The sequence below is a fragment of the Rhinolophus sinicus genome, linkage group LG12, assembly GCF_036562045.2.
Source record: "Rhinolophus sinicus isolate RSC01 linkage group LG12, ASM3656204v1, whole genome shotgun sequence".
Lineage (NCBI taxonomy): Eukaryota > Metazoa > Chordata > Mammalia > Chiroptera > Rhinolophidae > Rhinolophus > Rhinolophus sinicus.
The window spans coordinates 2465627-2489623 of record NC_133761.1 but is presented as its reverse complement, the minus strand read 5'-3'; the positions used below and the strand labels follow the sequence as shown (position 1 = coordinate 2489623).

General features: G+C 50.1%; 1 protein-coding gene across 5 annotated transcripts in view; it reads right to left on the bottom strand.

The window, feature by feature from the left end:
- TRAPPC9 (trafficking protein particle complex subunit 9) overlaps positions 1–23997 on the bottom strand; it is a 319931-nt gene that overhangs the window by 196019 nt on the left and 99915 nt on the right. For all 5 annotated transcript variants that reach the window (XM_074316655.1, XM_074316658.1, XM_074316656.1 and 2 more), the window contains one exon: positions 19165–19289. In XM_074316655.1, coding sequence (XP_074172756.1) covers positions 19165–19289 — 125 coding nt within the window. The remainder of the gene's footprint in view (positions 1–19164; positions 19290–23997) is intronic.

The window sequence follows — 23997 nt, the reverse complement described above, 5'->3', positions numbered from 1 at the left end:
TCACACTTCTGTACCCAGGTCGCATGGCAGTCTTCGGAAAAGGGGACTCTGAAGGAACCTTGAAGGAAAGCATGGGGGCACAGGTCCTCTGCATCCATTCACGCCTCTTGGACAATACCTCCACCCCCCTCGGGGTGGGCGTGACCCACCGCTGGCCCCACTGACGGTGGGCACCTGGCGGGGTAACGGGTGGTGGGCCCAGGACTTCTCAGTCCAGAAAGAAGCGCACACTTCTCCCCTCACCGCAGACCTAGGGGGATACAGGCCCAGAGCCCCTGGTCAGCCACCACCATCCTGTGGGAGCCAAGAAAGGTACCAACTTGCAGGGAACAGAGCAGAGTTGAGAGCTGAGGTCTGAATCTGAAAATGAAGCTACACACGCACTTTCCACCAATGAGCTGACAAACTACGTCTTGTGAGACCCCACTTACGTAGAGCTGGGGTTCCTGCCATTAGCGATGTAAGGAACCCTGCTACAGAAACGCAGACTTGGCATGAGGGCCAGCTGTCGGGAGGACCGCTGCGGACAGCGCGGGACCGGTGGGAGCCAACGTGCTGGGGCGCACAGCTGCCCTCAGCGGCTGCTTACAGCCAGCAGAGGTAAGACACGCATTTTGCTGGGGACAGGCGGGCCTCAAACCCCTCTGCTGCACAGGCCTCCATCCTCCAGCTGCTTGCAGGAAGGTTTCTAAATATTCAATAGTTTGAATCCCTGGCTTAACGATCTAAAATGTGAAAAAGTGCTCCAAGGTGACTTTCTAATGGAGACCAGGGTTGTTCCCCTACAGGAATAAATTTAAATTACACACTTAGAGCTAAGGCATAGATTCCTGCAGATCTCAGCTTAAAAACCACGAACACACATTTAACCCAAAAGGAGTGACCTACCTTCGGAATTGGGAGCAGCTCCTGTTGTACAACTGCAAAGCCTACCTGAGTCAGTTGAATATAAATCTTGGCTATAAATCTGCCAAGTTGAGCTTAAAGCATCTAGGACGGGACTGTTTATTTTTCAGATCACCAGCAAGTTTGAGAAGTTCAGCTTTGAGCAGAGGAAGAGGGAAAATGACACTTTCCCACAAAGCTGCCTAAGCAAACGGGATCTCTGTCCTTTCAGAAACCAATGCTGTGTGGTACCTGTGATGAGGTGGTGCCAGAGTGCCCAGCGGGAAGGCTGAGGCAGGGGAAGTGGAGCGGGTGCCTGGAGGTCAGGCGGCCACGCCACTTGCAAGCTGCGCGACCATGGAAACCCTCTCTGTGTAAATGAGGACCGTAACTCTCACCTTTCAGGGTTTTTCTGAGAATTACCGACCATGTACGCAAAGAAAGCCCTTAGCACAGCGCCCAAGACTAAATGTTCCAAAATGTGGAAGCCACTGGGTTTTACCATTTTGCAAAAGGGAAACAGGGCCCAGCCCTGCCTCCAAGGCTCACCTGGAAACACACTTTCTAACCCAGGAAAGAGGTAATGAAGTCGTGCCTCATTCTAGCCCTGGGGCTGCCAGAGAGGCCCGGGGAGCAGGCAGAGCAGGCGGAACCCTCCCACCTTGCAGACGAGCAAACTGAGGTGCAAAGCAGCACAGGACTCTTCCAGAGCAACAGGAATCAGGGGACAGAAGACGGACTCCAGCGCAGGGCAGGTTTCCCTCACTGTGGCCCTGCCCTCAGGGCTCGGCCGCCTGGTGCCAAGGGCTCTCCAGATGAAACAGACTGATGTGGGCTTTAATTTCCTCTTTCCTTCTTAGAGAGGCAATGACATTCTAGACCACAATCCAACTCTTGTGGGTATTTCATTTAATGAGTTTCCTGGTTCTTTTAAAAATAGCTCTACCTCTTCAGAGCACAGAACACAAAACAAAAGAACATACGACAAAGGGGGAAAATCAAGGCTTGCACAGGGCGTGCAGCACAGCTACAAGCAAGCGGGCCGGGCTCAGGGAGAGTCTTTCAGGGCGGCAGGACGGCTCAGGTGGCTAGAGTGTGGGCTCTCAACAACAGGGCTGCCGGTTCGATTTCTGCATGGGATGGTGGGCTGTGCCCCCGGCAACTACAGATTGAAAACAGCGACTGGACTTGGAGCTGAGCTGCACCCTCCACAACTAGATTGAGGGACAGCGACTTGGAGCTGATGGGCCCTGGAGACACACGCTGTTCCCCAATAAAATTTGTTTTAAAAAAAAAAGTCTTTTCCTGACGCTTACAGCGTACCTGAGATGAGTAGGTCTGCACCTGCAAGCACATCCAGGATGGATGCTCAGGAAGCAAGAGGACTCCAGGTCTCCTTGGGAAGCCTGCACAGTGAGGGGAGGAGGCTGCATCCACTGGCCCAGCAGACTCCAAGACTCAGGGAAGCCAGCACCCGGGAGAGAGCAGCTCCCTCCCTCCCGCCCCTCTCACCCCTTCTCCATCCTCCCTTCCTCCTCCCTCAGGCATTTACAGCATCCAGCCTCAGACCCTGTGGCACCACCAAAAATTACCCAGAGAGGTTATGGAACTTACCTGGTGGTGCACAGTAGGTAACCAAGCTGGAACTTGAACCCATGGCTGTCAGCCCCCAGAAAGAACCCTTGTTATTCCCACTGTATCATGTTGCTTCCAATAAATGTCTGTCCAGATCAGTAAATGAATCAAGCAAAGCTATACAAATATAATTCTTCCCTAAACCTCATATCTGCACCCTAAGACAGCATAGATACAGATCTTAATTTTATTACACACCCCATGAGTTAAAAAGAAACTTTACAGTATACCTCCCCAATATGCACATTTATTTAAATTATACACATGGACACTTTAAAACATATGCAAAAATCGATACTCAAAAAGGTGAAACAGTGACCTTGGCAGACACTGTTTTACCCGCAAACTCCAGGGCTACAGACCAAAGGAGCGCCCAGAAGCTCTCCTCCCGCTGGCAACGTTGTTCCTCACCGGGTAGGAGTCAGCAGCTCGGAACTCGCTTTACCTGGACTCAGTGGGACAGAGAAGCAGATGGATGTAGGTGGTGGGGCCTCCCCCACTGCAGAGGGAAGTGACTGGTAAGGAGAGACAAGCACTGAGCTGTGGGGCTGAGCACGTCCGACTAAGCGTGAACTCACGCTTAACTTACATAGATGGGAATGTAAACGATGGCTAAATGCATAAGTGAATACAGATGTGCCGATATGTGGGTTAGTACACGTTGTACACACATTAGTACACACGTGTACACACACACACTTCCTAGCTGGGGGGAAGATGGGGGCTGATGCCAAGCCAGGGAAATCCACCTCACAAAAAAATTCTAGTACTTTCCACAGACACCGCCCCCCCCAGAAGGTGGAGCTTCATTCCCTGTCCCCTCCCCGGCCCCACCCGCAGAGGTGGGCAGCACCTGGTGACTAGCCTCCAGAATTGAGGCTGGGAACTCCGGCCTGGCCTCCACTTCCCAGGCCAGGTGACCAAGTGTGATGAGAAGGGCACGTCAACTCCATAGCATTGTAACAAAAACATCAGAGAAACCCAAATCGGGGGACAGTCTACAAAACACCTGCCGAGTACCCCTCAACACTGCCAAGGTCACGAAAGACAAGGCAAGACTGAGAAGTGGCCGCAAGCGGGAGACCTAAGGGGACCTGGTGTCCTGCATGGACCATGGGACAGGACGAGGGCAGTGGAATGGAACCTGGGCAGGTCAGGTACTAACCGTGCACTGATAGTGGGCCCGCCACGTGGCAGCGGAAGAAAGACGTGAAGGGGGGGGGATGGGGGAGGGCTGCACGGAGCGCTGCTGGCTTTGCTCGGTTTCTGCACATTTAAAACTATTCTAAAACCGAAAGTTACTCTTTAAAAAGGATGAGATGAAAATATATATATTCTTCTTCTTGCGCCCCAGTCGTCTCCCTAGAGAAAGCCACACACCAGTCACAAGCTCTCTCGCCCGCCAAACGGGCAGGGAGAAGGTGAGAAGCACCGGGAAGTGCTGGGGTTACGGAGGTTGGAACGTGCACGCCCAGAGAGCACCCCAACACTACACATTCTTAGAAGCCCGTGGGGCCAGCAGAACCCTGTAACCTGGTTCCCCCACACCCAGGCCGCTACTGGAGGCCGGAACGTAACGTGTGACACGGGGATGCTTTATGCTCATTTACACCATCTCAGCATGTGTAGTCTTCAGAATTTTTAAAATTAATAGCAGGGCCCTGCGCACTTTTCTGGATTACGCTTCCTGAGGGAGGGCTCCTGTCTATTTCCGAGCTAAACACTGCTAATCTACTGTCTGGCTTCATGAAAAACAAAACTGCTCCTGATTCTTCGAAGGATGCTTCGGTTGGTTTTTTTTTTCTTTAACACTCAATTGATATTTGACAAATTTTACTTGACACTCTTCCAGAAAACCTACCAGCAAGTTCGTTTTCATGTACTTGTTCGATGCCTCATGCACTGTGTACACTGTTAGAGGATCTCTGAGGCATCAGAACAGTTCTAACCTCAAACATTCTACCCCAAAGTCATTGATACATTCTGTCAGATGACAGGTCTTGATATTTAACGTGAAAATACAGTCATACTTTGACTGAGTCATTTTGATGCTGGTGACATTTCTGCACATCACATTTGACTCCCACTCAAGAGCTTATCAAAGAGGAAGAGAGAGAAGAAGGATGGCAGCCAGGGAAGGGATGAGGCTGGGGGGGGGGGTGATGGCGTTGCCCGAGGACACCAGCAATGTGGGTACAAACAAAAGTGTCTACGCAGTCTCTGCGTCACGTGGGAGGGACAGGGCATATACCACTAATGTAATGCAACAGCAGCAGTGCTACGGAGGACTATGGGGGGGGTGCCACCAGGCGTGGGGAATGGAAGGTCCCGGCCCTTTGGACTCAGACAAGCCTGGCGTGGACCGCAGGGACACCACAGATCAGCTGTAAGACACGAGGTGTCTGCTGTGAGCCTCAGTTTCCCCATCCCAAGTGGAGGCAGCAATAGATTACAGGTTGTTGGCAAGAGAGAGCGTGCTCTGGAGGTGAGACGTCTAGCGCAGTCCTGGGCTGGACTCATTTTCTGCTGCCACGTGACAGGTTTCCACCGCCTTAGCAGCTAGGAGCTCCTCGGGGGACACAGAGTCCAGACAGGCGTCAGGGAGGGGACGTCTTTCCCCACCGCGCTCGTGGGTGTTTGGCAAGGTCAGAGAGCTGGCGTGGCGCCGCTCCCAGAGCTCGCTGATGCTGCCAGGGCCCAGTGCTTCTTATTGCCGTGCACATAACCAACCCCAGTTCACTTATATTTCCACTCGCAAGCTAACCTCTAATGAGACGAAACTCGGTCCTTAGCGGCGCAGCTTGGAGAGGCAGCGCTTCTCTAGCGCTCTCCCATTTAGGGCTCTGGACAGTGTCACAAAAAGAAGAGGATGGTGCGAGAGTAAAACAAGGTAAGTGACACACCGAGCAGGTGCAGCGCTCGGTCCTCAACTGTGCACTGGTTTGCACTCACCAGTGGTAACGGAATTTCAGAGTCAAACGGGGGAAACTTTAATATCGTCTGCATATTAGAAGCAATAAAAATTTGCTGAAATATAAACTTGAATAGCACTAATTGAACGAAGCAAGTTGTAAAACAACATTTACAGTGACCTAATTTTGATCTAGGAGAAAAGCCACGCACAGGTACTCATGCATGCATGGCCATCAACACACGTGACCAGGTACCCTCACCTGAGCGTGGTACTTAGAAAGCCCGGCATGACACGCACAGGGCTGATCTCTGGGCAAGTGAAACGTCACCGGTTATTTGCGCTTGTCTCAGGTGCAATACTGAGTCACTTTCTGCTGGTACTGCCTCTGTGATGATAGAAAGTGTCTGTCCGTCTGTCTGTCTGAAATGTGCCCGTGCTCCAACAGTGTTGGTCAGTGAGACCAGGACAGCGGCAGGGCTAAATGCCGCACCTGTGTGAGGGCCGCTCAGTAATGACAGTGCCCCTGAGGAGTCTGGGACGTCATGGACGTGCGGTCAGCCCCCAGCAGGAAGTAAGAGGTGACAGAACCAGGGCCTGGGGGGCGGCTGAGCCACCAGGGGAGTATAAGGCGGGTTCCACGGAAGAGAGGTGACGCCAGTTGGGAAAGACCACAGGAGTTCAGCCGGAGACAGGAAGGGCTCCACTAAGGTAGTGGGCGTGTGATGGCGGGGAGGCCACACGGGCCTAGGGGACACCGGTCAGGAAGAACCTGCAGGACGCCTGGCTACGTGGGTCCTGGGGGAGCAGGACGCATCACGGGAGGCCAAGGTGTCAAACTGCAAAGACTGAGCACGTGAAGGAAAATCAGACGCGCTCCATCACACACGAAGGAAACAGTGTCCAGTCAGGTCAAATCTGGTGAAAAGATGGAAGACGAACGAGGGCCGTGAAAAAAAGCCTCATTCGATTTCATTAACAGAAGAAAAGTTCAGAGATAATCCCAACCTTACGTCATCAACATGCTGAGAATTTAAGCCACAGGCTAGAAGGTTAAATTTAGGGAGAAGAGAGTAAACAAAAGTAACGGACGGAGGCGCTTCAGGAATTCAAAAACCTTCTATGGAGACGTCAGTTTTTAAAAGGGTGGAGGGTGGGGCACGTGGGAACCCCCAAACTGGATGCATAGTAAGTAACAATCTTGAAGTCTGCTACTATGACTCTAAATGTCAAAATTCTGCGGCCTAAAACACTTCTTCCTGTCACCAGGGGCTAAACAAGATATCACTGGTGTTCAGAAGATACAGAGACGCTCATGAACGTGAGTCACTTGATAACCAAGTCATCAGAGAAAGCCGCTTCCCTCACAGCGTCCTGAAGTCACGTCCTTCCAGCCCACACACCACCCAGGTGCTCATTTACTTCGAGCTCGGCGAGAAAATGAACCCGTCACTGTGCAGCCAGAAAGACCCAAACGTCCATCACTAAAAGCATCGCGTATAAAGAGTGTTATGCAAATCCCATGACCGTGGAATTAACATCATTTCAGTGCTGTGACCCAGAGGAAAGCGTAAGATTGAGACCTGGAACAGAAATTCTCCAAAGACGGCCGCTTTGTGGCCCATTGAGAAATCAGAGATTTTCAACCATGAACATGAACCCGCCCCGTGAACGACCCTAAAAATCACTGAGAACAACTCAGACACACTGGTGAGGACGTGGCTGAGTGAGGGGGCCCGCCCAGGAGTCCCGTGCCATTCTGGTCAGTTCCACCCTGACGGGCAGGTCTGGACAACATACTCAGGGCACGTGGTTCCTGCCACATCCTCCAGCCCAGCCAGGGAGTCGCCGAAGCCTCACCGCCCGTCTCGTGATGTCACCTCACACTCCACACTGACTGCCACCACAACTGAGTGACCAGGAGAAGAAGCCTGTGGAACGCGGCCCCTTCCCCACTCCCTCTGTCTCATTTCAGACCCTCATCGTCGTCCCTACTGACTATTTCACGACACAGGTCCTGCACATCTTTTGTCAGGCTTAGTCTTAAGTAGTTCATGTCTGGAGCCTCGAAAGGATATGACAGCAGGTTTATCCCGAGAATGCCAGCTTGGTTTCACATTCTAAAACCACTCGTGGAAGTCACTATACTAACAAACTAAAAAGAAAAGTACGTGATCATCTCAAAAGACACATAAGAAGTATCTGAGAAAATCTAACATTCATTCCTGGTTTTTAAAAAAACTCTCAGCAAAATAGGAACAGAAGGCTGAGAAAGGTAAAATAATTCAAGTTACGGAACTGCTTTCACAGTCAGGCAGAGCCTTTTCTGCAGCACTTAATAACTCTTTGTGCATCTCGTCTTGCATTTTCTTTCTCGCTTCCCTTTCGTCTTAAAATTTTCCTCAGGGGCTGTCATTTACACAGTGGGAATTTTCTTTGTCACAGGACACCTATGCCGACGCTGAGATGGACATCAGGTCACTCTGTTTCCTGACTTCCTTGGCAGAACAAAGAAAACCCAGGACACTCAAGTTTGGGGTGACACCGCCCGCAACTGTGGGTTAGGGGTAGGCCCGGGATCTCACCCCCTTATCGCCCTGAGGCGGCCCCAGGCCACATTTCAGTCTGCCATCTTCACGGTGGGGTCTCATCTTCCCTTGTCTCACCTCATCTGTTATTCCCGTACTTGAGCGGAATTGCTCCTGATGTGTCAAAGCAGCTCATGCGTCTGCCTGTGACTGAGGCTGCTCGCCCAGCTTCAATCCTCCCCATTCTCTGCTAATGAGACGGCTTCTCCTTTCACCTGAGTCCTTCAAAGTTTTCTGTCATTCTTCTGGTCTCACAGTGACTTACTGGCACCGAGCATGTGCTAGGTACGCTTCTGAGCGTGGGAAAGGAAAGAGCAGTGCGCCTGCCTTTGTGGAGGTGTCCGGCGGGGTGGCAGACAGCAAGCCCGTCTCCCTGCCCATCAAGCAATGACGAGATAACATCGGGAGGTGCCAACCAGAGAGGCAACAAGGAAGCCTGGCCGTCTCCTGCACTTGGGCTCTGGGTGCCCTGCGTCATGCTAAGAAGTCCCCTTGACAGACCGAGGATTAGCTCCGCTGCACATGAGCTGAAGTAACCTGCCCATTGTGACAACGCGGGTGAAAAGCTGAGGACCATTCCAGGTCTGTTTCTGCCGTGTGAACAGTGGAGACAGTTCCAGGTTGGGGGAGGGGACAGATTCTTTTGTTGAATGTGGTCACTATTTAAACTGCTTTGGATTTTTTACAGACTAATGAGATCACCTAAAAGTGGAAGACAGCACATTGTATGGACTGTCTCCCAGACCCCATATTTTCGTGGACTGAAATTTCCATTTCCTTACCCAAAGCAAACGTGTTTGCTTTCTGTCACTCACCCTGAAGAGCTGACCTAACACAACTGTCCTGTTTGGCAAGAATGCCATGTGCCCGTTTTCATCCACTGCATTTCCCCCCCCCCCCCCCCCCCCGTGTCCAGATCGCTCGTGCCGAGAACTCTAAACACAGTGGCAGAAGCTGGTTTCAAGACAACACTTCACAAGCCCTCCCCGGGAATCCAGGTACCTCAAACTGAGCTCGTGAGAGCTCAACAAGTGCTAACCTGAGGAACGTCAGAAAGTTCCAAACCTGTTCTTAAGGATGCTTACGGTCCAGTCCTACCGAGAGTTAAAATAGCAAAACAAATCGGAAAACACTCCACACCTTACAGCAGGGTCCTCGAATCGTGGGCCTCACCTGGGAACTTGTTAGAAATGCAAGTGCTGGGTTTCCACCCAGACCTGCTGAGTTAGAAACACTGTCTTACCAAGCTCCCAGGCGCCTGCACGCTGACCTTTAGTTCAGGGCGTTACTCTGATCAAATGTAGCCTACGATGGACAGCAGAAGACATAGGCCACAGCAGTCCTCTGGAAGCCATTTCATGTCCTTTCTTGTTCATTCATTCAGCATTTACTGAGAACTGTAATGTACTCAGTACCGTATACGCAGGTGCTGAGTATGCGATTAGTGAGGTCTCATCCTGAGCTGTGACTAACTCACAGTCTCCTGGAGGAAATGACAGATACGGAACAATTCAGTACTTTGGCAGCTGATGCTGACATTCCAGCGTCCTGGCTTCAGCACAGTGACCGTCACCGACAGGCTCGTAAGGTCCCTCTGCGGACCACTCGACCCAGAGCAGCGGGCCGTGCCCACCAACTGCACCCTCTTCTCCCCCACGGCGCTGCTCACAACAGGAAGTTAGTTTTGCCGTTTGTCTCTTGCCCCAGAAGGTGGGCTCCACGACTTGGTCTTCTCACTGTTATCCCCCCCCCCCATCCAGACCTGGGCATCTGACGGCGACTCACTACATGTTTGCTGAATGAACGGAGTGGATGACATGTTACAGGGGTTCAGGTGAACTACGATCACCACGAAGGAGAAAGTCCTCAAGGAGGCACAGAACCTCCCGGAACAGTCCTCTGACCTCTCGCCTTAACGTTTGTTCTAGAATTTCGCATGCAGTCCACTCTCCCCTCTTCTCTTCCTACTAAATTCCTTATTATGTTTTGAAATTGTTGAGCAGATTAAAGGATTCTGTTGGAGCTCTTATGCTTAAACTTTGTAGAAAGAAATTCCCCGTCCCTATAACTCTTACTGGGACAGATCAGAAATAATTTAAAACTGAATTGGACTTGCCATTTTGGAAGCTTTTCTTATCTACCAGGGCTAATAGCAGACACTTTACTCCTTAGACTAGCTCGGGAGGAAGTCTTATTATCTGCATTTTGCAGATTGAAAACTGAGGGTCAGATAGGGGAGAAAGCTCACACTCACGGCTCTATAAATATAGCTGGAATCAATACAGAATGTTTTGTATTCCATAATAAGTTTGCAAACTTAGAAACAGCACAAGCTTTGGACTCAGACATATCTGAGTTTGAATTCTAACGTCTACTTAAGAATGGCTTGACCTTGGCCATATTATTTAATCTCTCTAAGCTGTTCAGTAATTTCCACTTGAATAATGGGAAGTTGCAGTCATGGGAGAAGTTTCTGTAAATGTTAAGGTGCTAAATCTCCCGGGTGTCAACCCCAAGCATCTGGCCAGCATGTCCCTGCAGCCTAGGACGCTCACTGCCCACTGTCCTTGAGCATGTGACCTAATACGGTTTCTCCTCCCAGCCGACGGGAGCCTTGATTCTGCTGCCCCAGCCCCAGGGGCTCATGGAACCATTGCTCATTTGGAGCACAGCTTAAGAAAATATGCCATTTGTTGCGTAACAGTTTTGTTTTTAACCTGAATACATTTGCTCCTAACTTTTCTTAGCAGATTCTTCCAGTCGGTTCATTTATCAACACAATTGTTAAAATGGAAACGCATATAAGAACTTTAGGAACGACCCACGGTTCCTTACAGAAAAGGCTAAAGTAACAGAAACTATTGAACATGGTGTAAGATACCAGAACGTGGTTAAACGTAGGCCTCGCTGAGCGAGAAGACATGTGACTGTCCTGCTTTGCCTCCCTGTGGACGAGACTCTCCTCAGAGTAAAGAATTCCGCAGACGGTGACTATTTCACCTCGCCCTCTGGAATACCTGGATCTAGGAAGGTTTGCCAAACGCTAAGCGCTGCGCCAGGCGGCAGGGACCAGCCCACGGCCATGCGGAGCTTCTTAGGGGGAACTCAGGATGTAAGCACAGAATGACAACCACCGAGGGTGGAGGGTGGGCTGGGGACACCAGAAGGAGTGCCTGGCTCTGCTTGTGCCACCTGCGAAGGCTTGGCAGACAGGGGACATCAGAGCTCGGCCCTGAGGGAGGGCTGGGAAACGTGCCGGAATCCAAGGATCTGAGAAAGCACTTCCCATCACAGCGAACAGCAGCGCAGACCAGACGAAGCCCAGTGTGGGGCGGCCCCGGGGGAAGCAGAGTCAGTTCTGCGCCTTTAAGGAGGTTTGCAGGGGGCTTTTATGGGAAACATGTTTCTTGTCAGATGCTTTTGCTACATCTATTGAGACCCGTATATAGTTTTCCTTTATTAGTTTGTTGATGGGGAGAATTACATTTGTTGGGTTTCTAATGTTAAACCAGCCTTGCATGCCTCGGATAAACCCCACTCCGCCAATATTTTACATATTGTTGAATAGGATATGCTAAAATGTTGCTGAAAATTTTTGCAGCTATGCCCTTGTGTCGCTATTTGCATAATCTCTCTGTCTGGTTTTGGAACCAGGGTAATGCTGACCTCACAGAATAAGTTAGGAGTATTCACTCTTTTTTAAGTTTCCTAAAAAAAGCATTGACCTAAAATTCATATTATTACTCCCTTAAATGCTTGGTAAGATGCATGAGTGAAGCCATCGGGTCTAGAATTTTTCTCTATGGGAATGTTTGAACAAAAACTCCTATTTCCTTAAAGAATACAGGGTGACTTGGATTATCTACCCCTTTCTATGAATAAGTTTTGGAATTTTGCATCTTTCAAGAAATTTGTTCATTGCATCACAGTTTTCAAATTTACTGGCATAGAGTTGTTTATAACGCATCTTTGTTATACTTTAAATATCTGTAAGACCAGTAGTGATGCCACCTCTTTCATTCCTGGTATTTGTAATTTGTGCTCTTTTCTCTCTGATCAATCTGGCTAGAAGATGGTAAATTCCATTGATTTTTCTCAAAGAACAAGCTTTTGGTTTGTCTGTTTGGCTTTTTTGTTTCCTATTTCATTGATTTCTGCTCCAGTTTTCGTTATTTCCCTTTCTACTTACTTTAATTTCCACATTTTTTTCTACTTTCTTAACATAGAAGCTGAGGTGTATTGATTTGAGACCATTCTTCTATTCCAACATAGGCATTACGTACTATAAATTTCCCCAAAATAGTGCTTAAGAGGCCTCCCATAAATGATACGTTGTGTTTTCATTGTATTCATTTCAAAATACTTTCTATTTTTTTTGTCTTTTTTGACCCGTGGGTTAATTATAAATGTGTCATTTTGTTTCCCAATGTTAGAGAATTTTTCAAAGATCTGTTATTGGTTTCTAATTTAATTTTATTACTGTCATAGAATATACTTTGTAAAATGAGAATCCTTTTAAATTTATTGAATTATTTTTTGTGGCTCTCTGTATCAGTCAGGGTTCTCTAGAAAAGCACAAAACCAATAGGGCTTGTGTGTGTACACGCACATATATGTGATATGTGCGTGTACACATGAGCAAAGAGGTTTATTTTAAGGAATTGGCTAACGTGACGGGGAGTTGGCCATTCTGTAATTTGTAGGGCAAGCTGGCAGACGGGAAACTCATGCAGCATATCTGTTAGTCTCTTGTTTTCTAATCGTTCAGACTACGTTAGTCTCGAGACAGAATTCCTTCTCCAAGAAACCTCTGTTTTTGCTCCAAGGCCTTCTACTGGTTGGATGAGGCCACCCACGTTATCAAGGGTAATATCTTTTACTTAAAGTCAACTGGTTGTAGATGTCAATGACACCTACGAAACAGCTTTACAACAACGTCTAGTCTAGGGGTTGGCCAAACAACTGGACACCACAGCCCAGCCAAGTTGACACACAAAATTGAAGCACTGCATCCCCAATATGCTGTATTTTGGAAAATGTTCTGTGTGCATTTAAAAATAATGTGCATTCTATACTCAGCAGTTGTTGCACAGTGTGTTCTACAAATGAAAAGTAGGTCAAATTGGTTGATAGTATTGCTCAAATTTTTAATATCCTCACTGATTTCTGTCTACTTGTTCTATCAATTATTGAAGGACATTGAACTCTCTGGATTTCTCCTTGCAGGTCTATTAGTTTTTACTTCATGTACTTATGAAGCTCTGTTATTAGCTATAAAAATATTTATGACTGACAATCAAGTTCGCGAACTCATCCTAGAAAAAGTGTTACACACCTCATTGCTGAATATCACTATGGTCACCTTCTAAGTACTCCCCTTGGGAAGCTGTGCACCGACCCCAGTGCCTAGTCCACCCTTCAAAGCAATTCTGGAACTCTTTTTCTGGAATGGCCATCAGAGCTGTCATCATATTACCCTTGATGTCCTGAATGTCATCAAAATGTCTTCCTTTCAATATTTCCTTTATCTTTGGGTAAAGAAAGAAGTCATTGGGGGCCAGATCACGTGAGTAGGGAGGGTATTCCAATACAGTTACTTTTTTCCTGGCTAAAAACTGCCTCACAGACAGTGCCGTGTGAGCTGGTGCATTGTCGTGATGCAAGAGCCATGAATTGTTAGCGAAAAGTTCAGGTCGTCTAACTTTTTCACGCAGCCTTTTCAGCACTTCCAAATAGTAAACCTAGTTAACTGTTTGTCCAGTTGGTACAAATTCATAATGAATAATCCCTCTGATATCAAAAAAAGTTAGCAACATTGTTGTAACAAGTTCACAAACTTAATTGTCAGACCTTATATGTTCTCTTGAAAAATTGAGCCCTTTATCATTAAGAGAAGACCTTTTTATCCTCGGTAATATTCCTTGCTCTGAAATTTCCTTTTTTTGATATCAATATTGCCACTCCAGATTTCTTTTCATTAGTATAAGCATGGTATGTCTTTTCCCATCCATTTACATTCAACCTACTTATGTTTATATGTTTAAAATCCATTACTAGGAGGTAGCTAGAGTTGGGTCGTGTTTGTTAATCGATATTCTCTACCTTTAATTACAGTATTTGGACCATTTATTTTTGATATGATTACGGATATGGTTAAGTTTAGCACCTGTCATCTTGCTATTTGTATTATTTCAGTGGATTTCAGTAGCAACCTTGCGAGAGAAGGGATTTTTCTCTGCAGTTTGCAGATGAGGAAAGCGGGCTCAGGTGTTACTTACTGGGACGCAGGCTGGACTGTGCGGGGCATGGAGCCCCGGAAAGCTCAGCATGCGCGGGGCTGACCTTCTAGGTCCAAACCCGAGTCACACGGACCGCGCCAGCGCAACGCATGGCTCCGCGGAAGGTGCCCAGGGAGGGAGTTGCTCCTGTCGTGGCTGTGGCTACTGCGCCTACTCTCTGATCATTTTAATAACAAGATGTCACCACAGGTGCACATGCACCAGTAAGCTCCCCAGAACCAAACGTGCAGAGCCCAAAGGCAGGGGCCTGGCCTGCCCACCTCCTGGCAAATCTTGGTTTTGTTAGGACTTCCAAAGTACTTTTCGGCAGGTGGTAGGCAGGTGTGACGTGTTTACCAGGCAATAGCGCCGTAGAGGGAGGGGCAACTGGCAGCCGGATGCACTGTGACGGACGGCTGCAGTGTCCATGCCGGATGGGCCTCTCCAAGTGCGTATGCGCCAGGGCTTGGCCGGCTCCCTTATTGTCTGTGTGGTCCAGCCCTGGAGGCTGTAAGCTGGATGCTTCCAACAGGCAAGGCTATGTGGGCCTCTGTGATACACTCAGCACAGGTTGATGCTGGTGGGAAGCCCCCCATTTGCCCCCAGGCATTCCTGCAGCCCCAGCCTGGGACAGGGCATCCCCAAGCTTTGGTCCCCTCAGGAGGGCTCTCAATGGAGCCCTTGTCACACTCTGGTCACGCTGCCACATTGTGTGCACATGGGTAACTCAGAAGGTAGGTACTAGCCTCACTCGTCAGGGAAAGCAGGGCTGAGCAGCACTAAGGAACTGGCCACCAACAGACCCGGGTCAGTGACGCGCCCCTGCCAAGCCCAGGGCTGCTCCCGTGGTAACAACCAGTGGCTCTCATTTACCAAATCTCATTTTTCTCTTAATGAATGAAAGAATAAAGTCCCAAGTTCATTATTTTCTGATTCAATCCAGCTTTCTTTCTTTGCCCTGCCAGGCTCCTATATTATTTAAGCCTCCCAACAACCTTATAAAGGAAGCATTATTATTCCATTTTACAGATGAGGGAACTGAGGGCCCCAGAGGCCATATGCAGACTGTAGCTTACAGGAATGCTGCTGCTACTATGTATGCACTTCACGGTCTCCACTTTTGATGCCAGACACAGAAGAGCCACACAAACACGGAAAGATACCACCGGTGCCAGCTGACGAGGGGAAGAAGTCTTTCTGGGAAATCTGAAGACACACACGCTATCTTTCCTCACTTCTTGAGGGAGGGGCTCCCTAGAAGCTGCTTTCAGTGAATGACTTGTTTCCATGACTACGCCATTCCTTGGTGATAATTTTACAGGTTGAGCACGTCTCCGATTAAATCACATCATTCCTGCTTTGGGGAGAAGGACTAGGTAACAAGCTTGGCAGGGCCAGGAGACCCCAGAGAGGGACGGCCCCACACAACGGCACCAGGAGCTGCTCACATACACAGCTCCCTTGGCGCTTGTCAGAAATCCAGCAGAACTGCAGAACACAACTTGTCAACCGGGAGACGCTGCGTAAGACAGTTTTGAGCACCCACCACATTCACCATCAGGAGACCTCAGACAAACTGAGCTGCTCCCCCTCGCCCATAAATGCTCCCTGACACGCCACCCGTCCTGCCTGTGATGGCGCAGGGCCTATCACCTGGGACACGGTGCTCAGTCTGCATCTGGGGTCCATCCTACCCAGGTCCCAATGCCAGGGTAGGATCAGTAGGTGGGGGATTCTTACCCACAGTCCACCACCCGCAACTCAGGAACCTGAGCAAGACACAGGACCTCCCTGAACTGCAGTGTCCACACTTTCCTGACAGGACATTTGCAAAGATTGAATTCACTTACTAGCGCAAAGCACCTAGCACTGCCCGGCCCACAAAGCACATTCCATGAGGGTCATTTCCCTCCTTCTAGGTTTCTTGATCAGATACTAGTGGAGGAGGGTCCCAGGCCACCTGAGGAAAGTGGCAGACATTTCAGTGTGGCTGACGGGTACAAAGGGACACTGAGACAGAGAACCTATAAACTGCCCCGTCCAGTGGGGTCAAATCGTAAAGGGCCTTGAGTAGGATAAACAAGTCCTAATGCCGGAAGCATATCAGAAGTAGAGAATCCCTTACAAAGGCCCTTTTGTTCGTTTTGGGAAGGACTGTATTCTGGGGGTGTTTGTTCCCCCACTGCTTGGAGCCAGATGTGTGGGTCCCTGAAATGGTGGAGCGGGGAGAAGAGGGAAGGTGAAGACCAGGGCTCCTTGCCAGTGTCTCCATATCTAGAATACAGTTTTAGGTTATAACCGTAGGTCTCTACATGCATCTTGGTGGCGTACCTGTGTTTACTGTGGACAAGGTTCATTCTTTATTTTGCAACATCTGAGATGGGCTGAGGTGAGAATGCATGAAGAAAAGTAGAGTTAGTGAGTTAACCAATCTGTAAATATCTTTTTGTCATAATGGATAGAAAAGGGACATCTGGACATGGGACTGTGAAACCACGTCTGGGAGATGGAGGCTGGAGGCAGAGGGGGGCCGGGAGGGGCTGGGTGGGGGAGGGGGTTCGGCTGGCCGGCTGGACACGGGGTGGTGAGCACCGTGGCGTGTCTGCGGGTTTGCTACGGGAGCTCACTGTTTGGTATTTCAGTGGAAACGCCATTCTCTTAGAAGCATTATACTTTATGTACTCTGCCACTTTATGTCTCATTTTTAATTGAACATTAAGGAAATGCAGTGTTTTAATTGTAACTCTGCCAATACCTTTATCTAGAGGCTTGTTGCCATTTTTGTCCTTTAGTATGAGATTTTTATCACCAAGAAAGGCAGGATTCTGGGGTTTTTTTTTCTTCCAGATTGAGTTGGTGTAGTGTATTCTTGGTTATCGAAATACTCATTTAGCTCTGGGACTTGGAAATAATAAATATTCCTGAGGTGTGAAAAAGCATGATATATAACTAAGATTTGAATGACACCCAGGGGACCTAGAAGGACACGTCACACTGTAAACTGCATGCGATCAGGGATGACCTTGGTCTTTGCTTCTTGTGTCTTCCAGTTCCCTATTGTACGTACATGTTAACTTTTAAAAGACAAATGTTACTTTAAAAACCAAGAAATAAAATAAAAACTAAAGAGCCTTGAATGCAAAATCAAGAGGCTTTGGGACTCTGTTCACAAGTAAAATTCAGGAGGGCGGTGGAGGAGAAGGCGTCACAGTGCGACAGCCTGGGGTTACGGTGGGTGACAGACGGTGTCACATCACCTCTTGGAGCCTGGGTTCCCTCGTTGGAGGCTAAGACCACCTACTCAAGCAGTTGTCATGGCAACTTACAACAACGTATGTACACGTGCCTGACACCCAGGGCTTACTCAATAAATGGCAACTATATTGAAATGATCACAGTTAAATACATTTACAAACATTCACCGACATCTATATACATTTGTAATCCTTAAAAAAAAAACACGTTCAGCCTTGCAACCCCCACTGAAGAAAACAAAACCCATGCCACAGCCTCCCCTACCCAACCGAGTACGAAGAACGATGTCCTGAATTTGGGGTTTTACCCTAAACTCTCAGGGCGGAGGCCACACAGTGGAGCTGAGTGCAGAGGCAACGAGACGATGCTGAGGACCTGAGCCCAGGGAGACACTCACGAACAGGCTGGTGTCGGTCACCAGGAGGCTGCAGGCGCTGTGACACCCAGGGGCCCATGACACTGGGAGTCACCGCTCCAGCTTCCCTCCCTCACTCCCAACCACAACCTCCCCCAGCACAGAACACCACAGAGTCCACGCGTGTCGCCCGGTCTCACGCCTGTGCCCGCGCTCGCTCCGCTGAGAAGCATCTTCTCTGTCCATCCAGGGCCTTGACCAACACAGGAGTCCTAACACAGCGCGCAGGCTTCTGTGTGAGCTCAGGCGGAGAGCTCCCAGGTGCATCAGCACCCCCTCTCCACCGCAGGGCCCTAAATGGAGGACAGCGCTGTCCCCTGAAACCCCGGTTCCTTACTTCAGAGTGACCTCTATTCTCTCTTGCCGTGACCGCACTTCGAATGCGTCCATGTCCCTCCACCGCCTCTCATTTTTGTCAGAGCAGCCCAATTCCTCGTACCGACGACACAAACAGCCTGGCCAGATCAGTCAGTGCCCTCTGACAGGCTGGCATCAAAGCCAGGAGCAGTACCCCAAAGGGCCGGGCCAGTGTGCACGCCCACCTGAAAAGCCCGTCTGGGTGACGCTGCGGCCTGCAGCCCAGCGACAGCTCTTCAGACCCTGAGCCCTCTCCCCTGCACACTGTCCCACAGGCTTGGCCAAGCACAGCTCCCAAATGCTGGTGACGTGGGCACGGAGCTCCTGGTTTACCAGCCGGGACCTCCTTGGAGACAACGGTCTCTGTCCCCCCTCCCCCGAGAAGCCCAACGTCCCCTCAACTCTGCACCCGATACTTGTACACCCCTTTGGCCTCCTTGGTGTTTATAAACCAGGGAGCGGAAAAAGTTGCCAAAGGACTATGAGACGTTTACGGGATAAATATCTGAACAGAGAACAATGGCACAATAAATAAGTTTTTCAAATGAGTAAGAAAAAGGCAAGAGATATTCTACTGCAATCAGTAGATTCCACCCACAAATTCCCACCACTTCCAGGAAACAAAGGTTACAACACGAGACACGATGCATTCAGGCTCCATCGTAACTGCCCCCCAAAACGCTGCACAGAATGCAGCACACTGAGGCACCAGCTTGCCACAAACACTATTCTGCTGTCTGACGCTCGCTTCCTTTCCTTTCTGGAAAAGACTCCAAACTCTGCCTCCGAAAAGGCGAACGCCAGGCCACGTGGCAGGCTGCACCTGTCGGACCAACTCACCTTCACGTGGCTGGAGTCCCCAGGTTTGCTGCCCTCAGGGGGGTTCACGGGTTTGCTCTCCACTCGGGGCCTAACAACCTGTCGAAAGGGACTGCACAGTGGGAAGCCGCTCACACTGATTCCATCTAAAATGGAAGAATAAAGAACGAATAAGTAAGAAGTTAACTGGGTGTTTTTTTTAATGTAAGAGATTTTGTTCAAAAATCAGTAATAACTGGAAAGAGCACTCCAGTTTCTGTCCTCAGTGTTCTACCTGTGACCCTCCAGCAGCCTGAATTCCACGCACGTAAGTTCTCGCCAGCTCTAGACATGAGGTACAAGCCTGGCACACATTTCCCCAGAGGTGCCTGCAGGTTCCAGAAGAGCTCACCGAGAGGCTGGGAGTGTGAGCAGGGTGTCTGCCACACTCACAGGACCAGGTGGGGTCAACGCTGGGGCTGAGTGTCCCCCAAGAAGAGAGGAGGCCCAGAAGCCTTGGGTGGGACCCCAAAGGACGACACACTAAGTGAGGGGCAGCCTGGAAGCAGAGCGGCCTCACAGGGACCACAGCCCTGCTTTGAAGAGTGTCAGCCCTGCTACTGGATTCAGGCAACTCTTCTGCCAAAAGCACGGTCTTTGTCACCCTCCTTGGCCCGCCCGGTGTCTTTCTCCCAGGCCAAATGCATCCTCTTCCGCAGGCCTCCCTACTCGCCCGGGCTGCCAGCAAGGACGCCTGCCTGAGCTCTAACACCCGTCGACCCTGCGAGCCATGCTCACTGCCTGCAGCCCTGTATCCAGGCAGACAGGCTGTGTGGCAGGGCCGTGGTGGGGAGTCAGAGCGGCCAGCGGCCTGCATCCTGCCTCCCCAGCATCTAGCTAAGCGGCCTCTGCCACGCCACGTAACCTCTCTGCTTCAAATCCCTCATCCCCGAAGTGGGAACAACTACAGCATAAATGGTAGGATTACCTGGAAGTATGTAAAGTGCTTATCACAACGCCTGGTACCTGGCGAGCATTCAATAAAAATATATATTCTCATTGTCACAGCACCTGATGCTCGTCTGAGGTTCCTTCCATGTTCTCAACTCCTTAAAGACCGAATCCTCGTCACGTTCACTATTGTATCCTCCACAGGGGCGAGCACAGGCTCTAGCAAATCATAAACCCTCCTTCAATGTTAACTAAAGGAATCAATCAATTACAGGGTCAAATTCAATACTTAGTTTGCACACGGTGTTCAACAAAAATACTTCATCCCAAAGTCACACTCAACAACCGACTCCTGGTTAAATGGAACTTCACCCTGTGTCTCTGTGCAAAACCTCCTTTGCAAACACTCAGTGCATCAGTGCACAGCTGTTAGGCTCGAATGCGATGTGCCTGCCCTTTGAATTCTCCCAGCACCACGGGCACAGCCTGTAAAACCTCTCCACTACTGCAAGGTGCCTGCTGTGAAGGGAACTAGTATTATGAACACAGACATTTGCAAAACATAAACTGCACACTTTTTAGCATCCTGCCCCAGAAACTAGGTCAAGAGGAGCCTGTAAACTAAGCACGGAGCTGACGATGCTAAATGTCACTCAGCCCCCCAGGTCATCCTCTCTGAGTTAAGGCCAGGTGCCCCCCCACCCCCACCCCTAAGGCCTGGGACACGGCTACTGAGCTCTTCCCAAGGGAAAGCCCCATCACTGGCAGCTACGCAGACGCTGCTGGCTCCTGCAGGACGCAGGCTCTTTCGGGCCTTGGAAATGCCAATGCTGCTTTGCACGTCCAACAAAGCTAACCCCTCACTGCCTCACTCCTGCAGTGGTCCAGAGGCCAGGGACTGCTGCGGGAAGGTGTCACAAGTGGCTGGCTGCCATCTGCCTGGCTCTCCGCTCTTCCCTACAGAGCAGCTCCAGCTCCACCCCTCATGTTTCTGGCGGGAGCCGCGGTGGCCCTAACCCAGCCACGGCCACAGATGCAGCTGGTCCAGCAAGACAGACAAAAGACACGAGAAAGGCCATGCAGAGTCTTTCTATGAGATTCGATCTACAAATTTGGGGGTGGTGGGGGAGGGTATATCTTCCCTGAATCACACACTATAAAGGTACAGGTATGGGGCTCTCCTGCAGCCATTCTGTCCATCACATTGAGAGACTCTAAGCAAGTCACACAACCCTATGAACCTCAGTTGTCTTGGCTGTAAAATGGAAACCAACTCAAGGGAATCAACGAAAACTACAAATCCACAAGGCAAAGAAGGCTAAAAATTACATCTGTTTCAGACACAAACCTCAAAGAAACCTCAAAAACCTGTAATCTTCAAGCTCAGAAAAAACACTAAAAAGCCACTCTGTGGCTTCTTAATAAACTAAAGAATTTTGCCGTCTAATCCAAGTGGGGGTGGAAAGACAAGTAACGTACAAATTACAAGTGGGGACAGGCTCCGCCTTCAGGAGGCTGGTAGGTGAGCCCTGGGCCCATACTCGGCCGGGGATGGAGAGGAGCAGGGCAGCTGCAGAGCTGGGGAGGGATGAGACGGACACACAGTTGCCAGGGAAAATCACCAGGAAGCCCAGGAAGGAGACGCTGTCCAGCGGGCGGGGCGCGGGGAGAAAATCCTGTCCAATCATTTGGCCAGTTTTTCTGCCAGCACCGGCTACCACAAATAGAACAGAGAACAGACTGGGATGACAATTAGCAGAAAGACAAGACCAAACAAGTCACAAACAGACGAAGGCAGCCCAGCAGGAGGACCAACGAGTGGAGTGGGAAGAGGCTGCCAGATCGTCACGCATCCAATGGAGCTTTTAGGGAGAATTCCAGCCACTGTTTATAGTGCTCAATTTTTCTATTAAGAGCGTCTCTGTGGGCAATTCAGAAATGCAATTGTGTGTGCTAAAATAATACTTCTCTCTAGGATTCAGCTATGTCACAACCGTGGTGACAGTTGGGAGAAATGACAGCTGAAAAGTGGGATTTGTGTGGCAGAAAGAAAACGCACAGTCACAATAAAAACAGCCCTGCTGAGAAGGGTTGGGAGCTGTGTGTTTACTACGGGCTTGGCACAGCCCTGGGCACTTAGCACCTGCCATCTCACTGGTCCTCACGCCCACCGTGCAAGGTAGGCATTCTTTCATCAGCGCTACTGCTGAGGAAGCAGCGGTGCCAAGAAGATGAGCACTGCTGCACAGGTCAGCAGGAGCAGGGCCAGAACCGGAAGTCGGGCCGTCAGGTGGTGGCCGCCAGCAGAACGGGGACCAACAACCCATCTCAGTCCTAACATGAGCTTGCGCCCACCCTCACCAGCCAGGCTGTGCTGCGACGCACCCCGCGTGGTCCTGTATGCCAGGCACCCCCGAACCCCACCTAAGGACCCTCACCATGGCTCAGCAGCCATCTCCAGGGATGGGTCTACTCGGGGAGCATGTCCAGTTTGACACACTTACAAGAGACACTAATGCTTAAGGCTGAATACACATTCTTCTCTCACGCGACAGGTACACAAAATAAACCAGACTAAAATACATTTGCAAAGGCAGAAGGAGACAAGCATTTCCCGGGGGGAGTTGTCAGCAAATGCTGTTCCAAGGAGAGTATACCCTGTGTCCCCGAAAATGAGACCTAGCTGGACCATCAGCTCTAATGTGTCTTTTGGAGCAAAAATTAATGTAAGAACCGGTCTTATAGTAAAATAAGGCTAGGTCTTATGTTAATTTTTGCTCCAATAGACGCATTAGAGCTGCTGGTCCGCTAGGTCTTATTTTCAGGGAAACACGGAATTTTGGAGATGCTTTTTACCGCAGTCAGCCTTGGAGTCCAGGGGGTGGACCAAAGGTCATGAAATGTCCTCTGGAAAGGATCAGATAGTAAATACCTTAGGCTTTGTCGGCCATAGTTCTCTGTCCCCAGCACTCAGCTCTGCCCTTGTGCCACACAAGCAGCAACAGGCACCCACAAATACATGGGGGTGGGGAGGTGGGGGAGAGCCTGCATTCCGGTAAGACACAGTCAGGCAGCAGGCTGGATTCTGGCCACTAGGTCATAGCCTACTGACACCTGGTCTGGACACGCAACCCTTCCCTGAAAAGCACCCATGGTTCCACTGCCCTCTCTTACCTCTATTCACCTGACAGAAAGGCCCACTCCAGCTTAAACCCGTCTACCCACTTTCTCCACATTTGCACCTGAACACAACGGTCAGTGGTGGAAACCTCACTGCGCCCAGCAAGCTCCCTTCAGACCCACAGCATGCGCCTGGAGTGTGTCCTCCCCACCACCCAGCACCCCAATGTCCAGCACCTGACCACCATCACCCCACTGCCCGGCACCCGACCGCATTCCCCAGTAAGTTTACCCACCTGCTCCCAAACAAGGCTCCCTACTCCTCACACCGCAGCACCCTCCCTGCTAATGAGCTGACCCCAGGGAGACACGGAGGGGCCAGGAGAGAGGAGGGCAGGAGAGGCGAGGGGAGGGGGGTGAGGACTGGCTTCCTCCACCTGCCAGCATCTATGACCCCGCTGGGCTTCCTTCCTGTTGGCAGAGCACCTGGCTCCTCCCACCTCACAGGTGCTCCCTCCTGCTCGCCCTCGTGAACCCCCTCCAGCTGTCCGCAGAGCGCTTCCCCACACGCTTTCATTCGGGGCGGTCTCCCCGTTCCACAGCCTTATTTTAACATCCTTACTGAGATATAATTAGCATATAATAACCTGCAGATGTTTAAGGTGTACGAGGGGGCAGTTCTGACACTCGTAAGACGATCACACGACTGAGATGGTGAGCGTACCATCTACTGCAGCCCCCTCCCCCCAGCCTCCCCCAGCCTCAGGGAGCTGCTGTTGTCACTAAGGGTCAGCTTGCATTTTC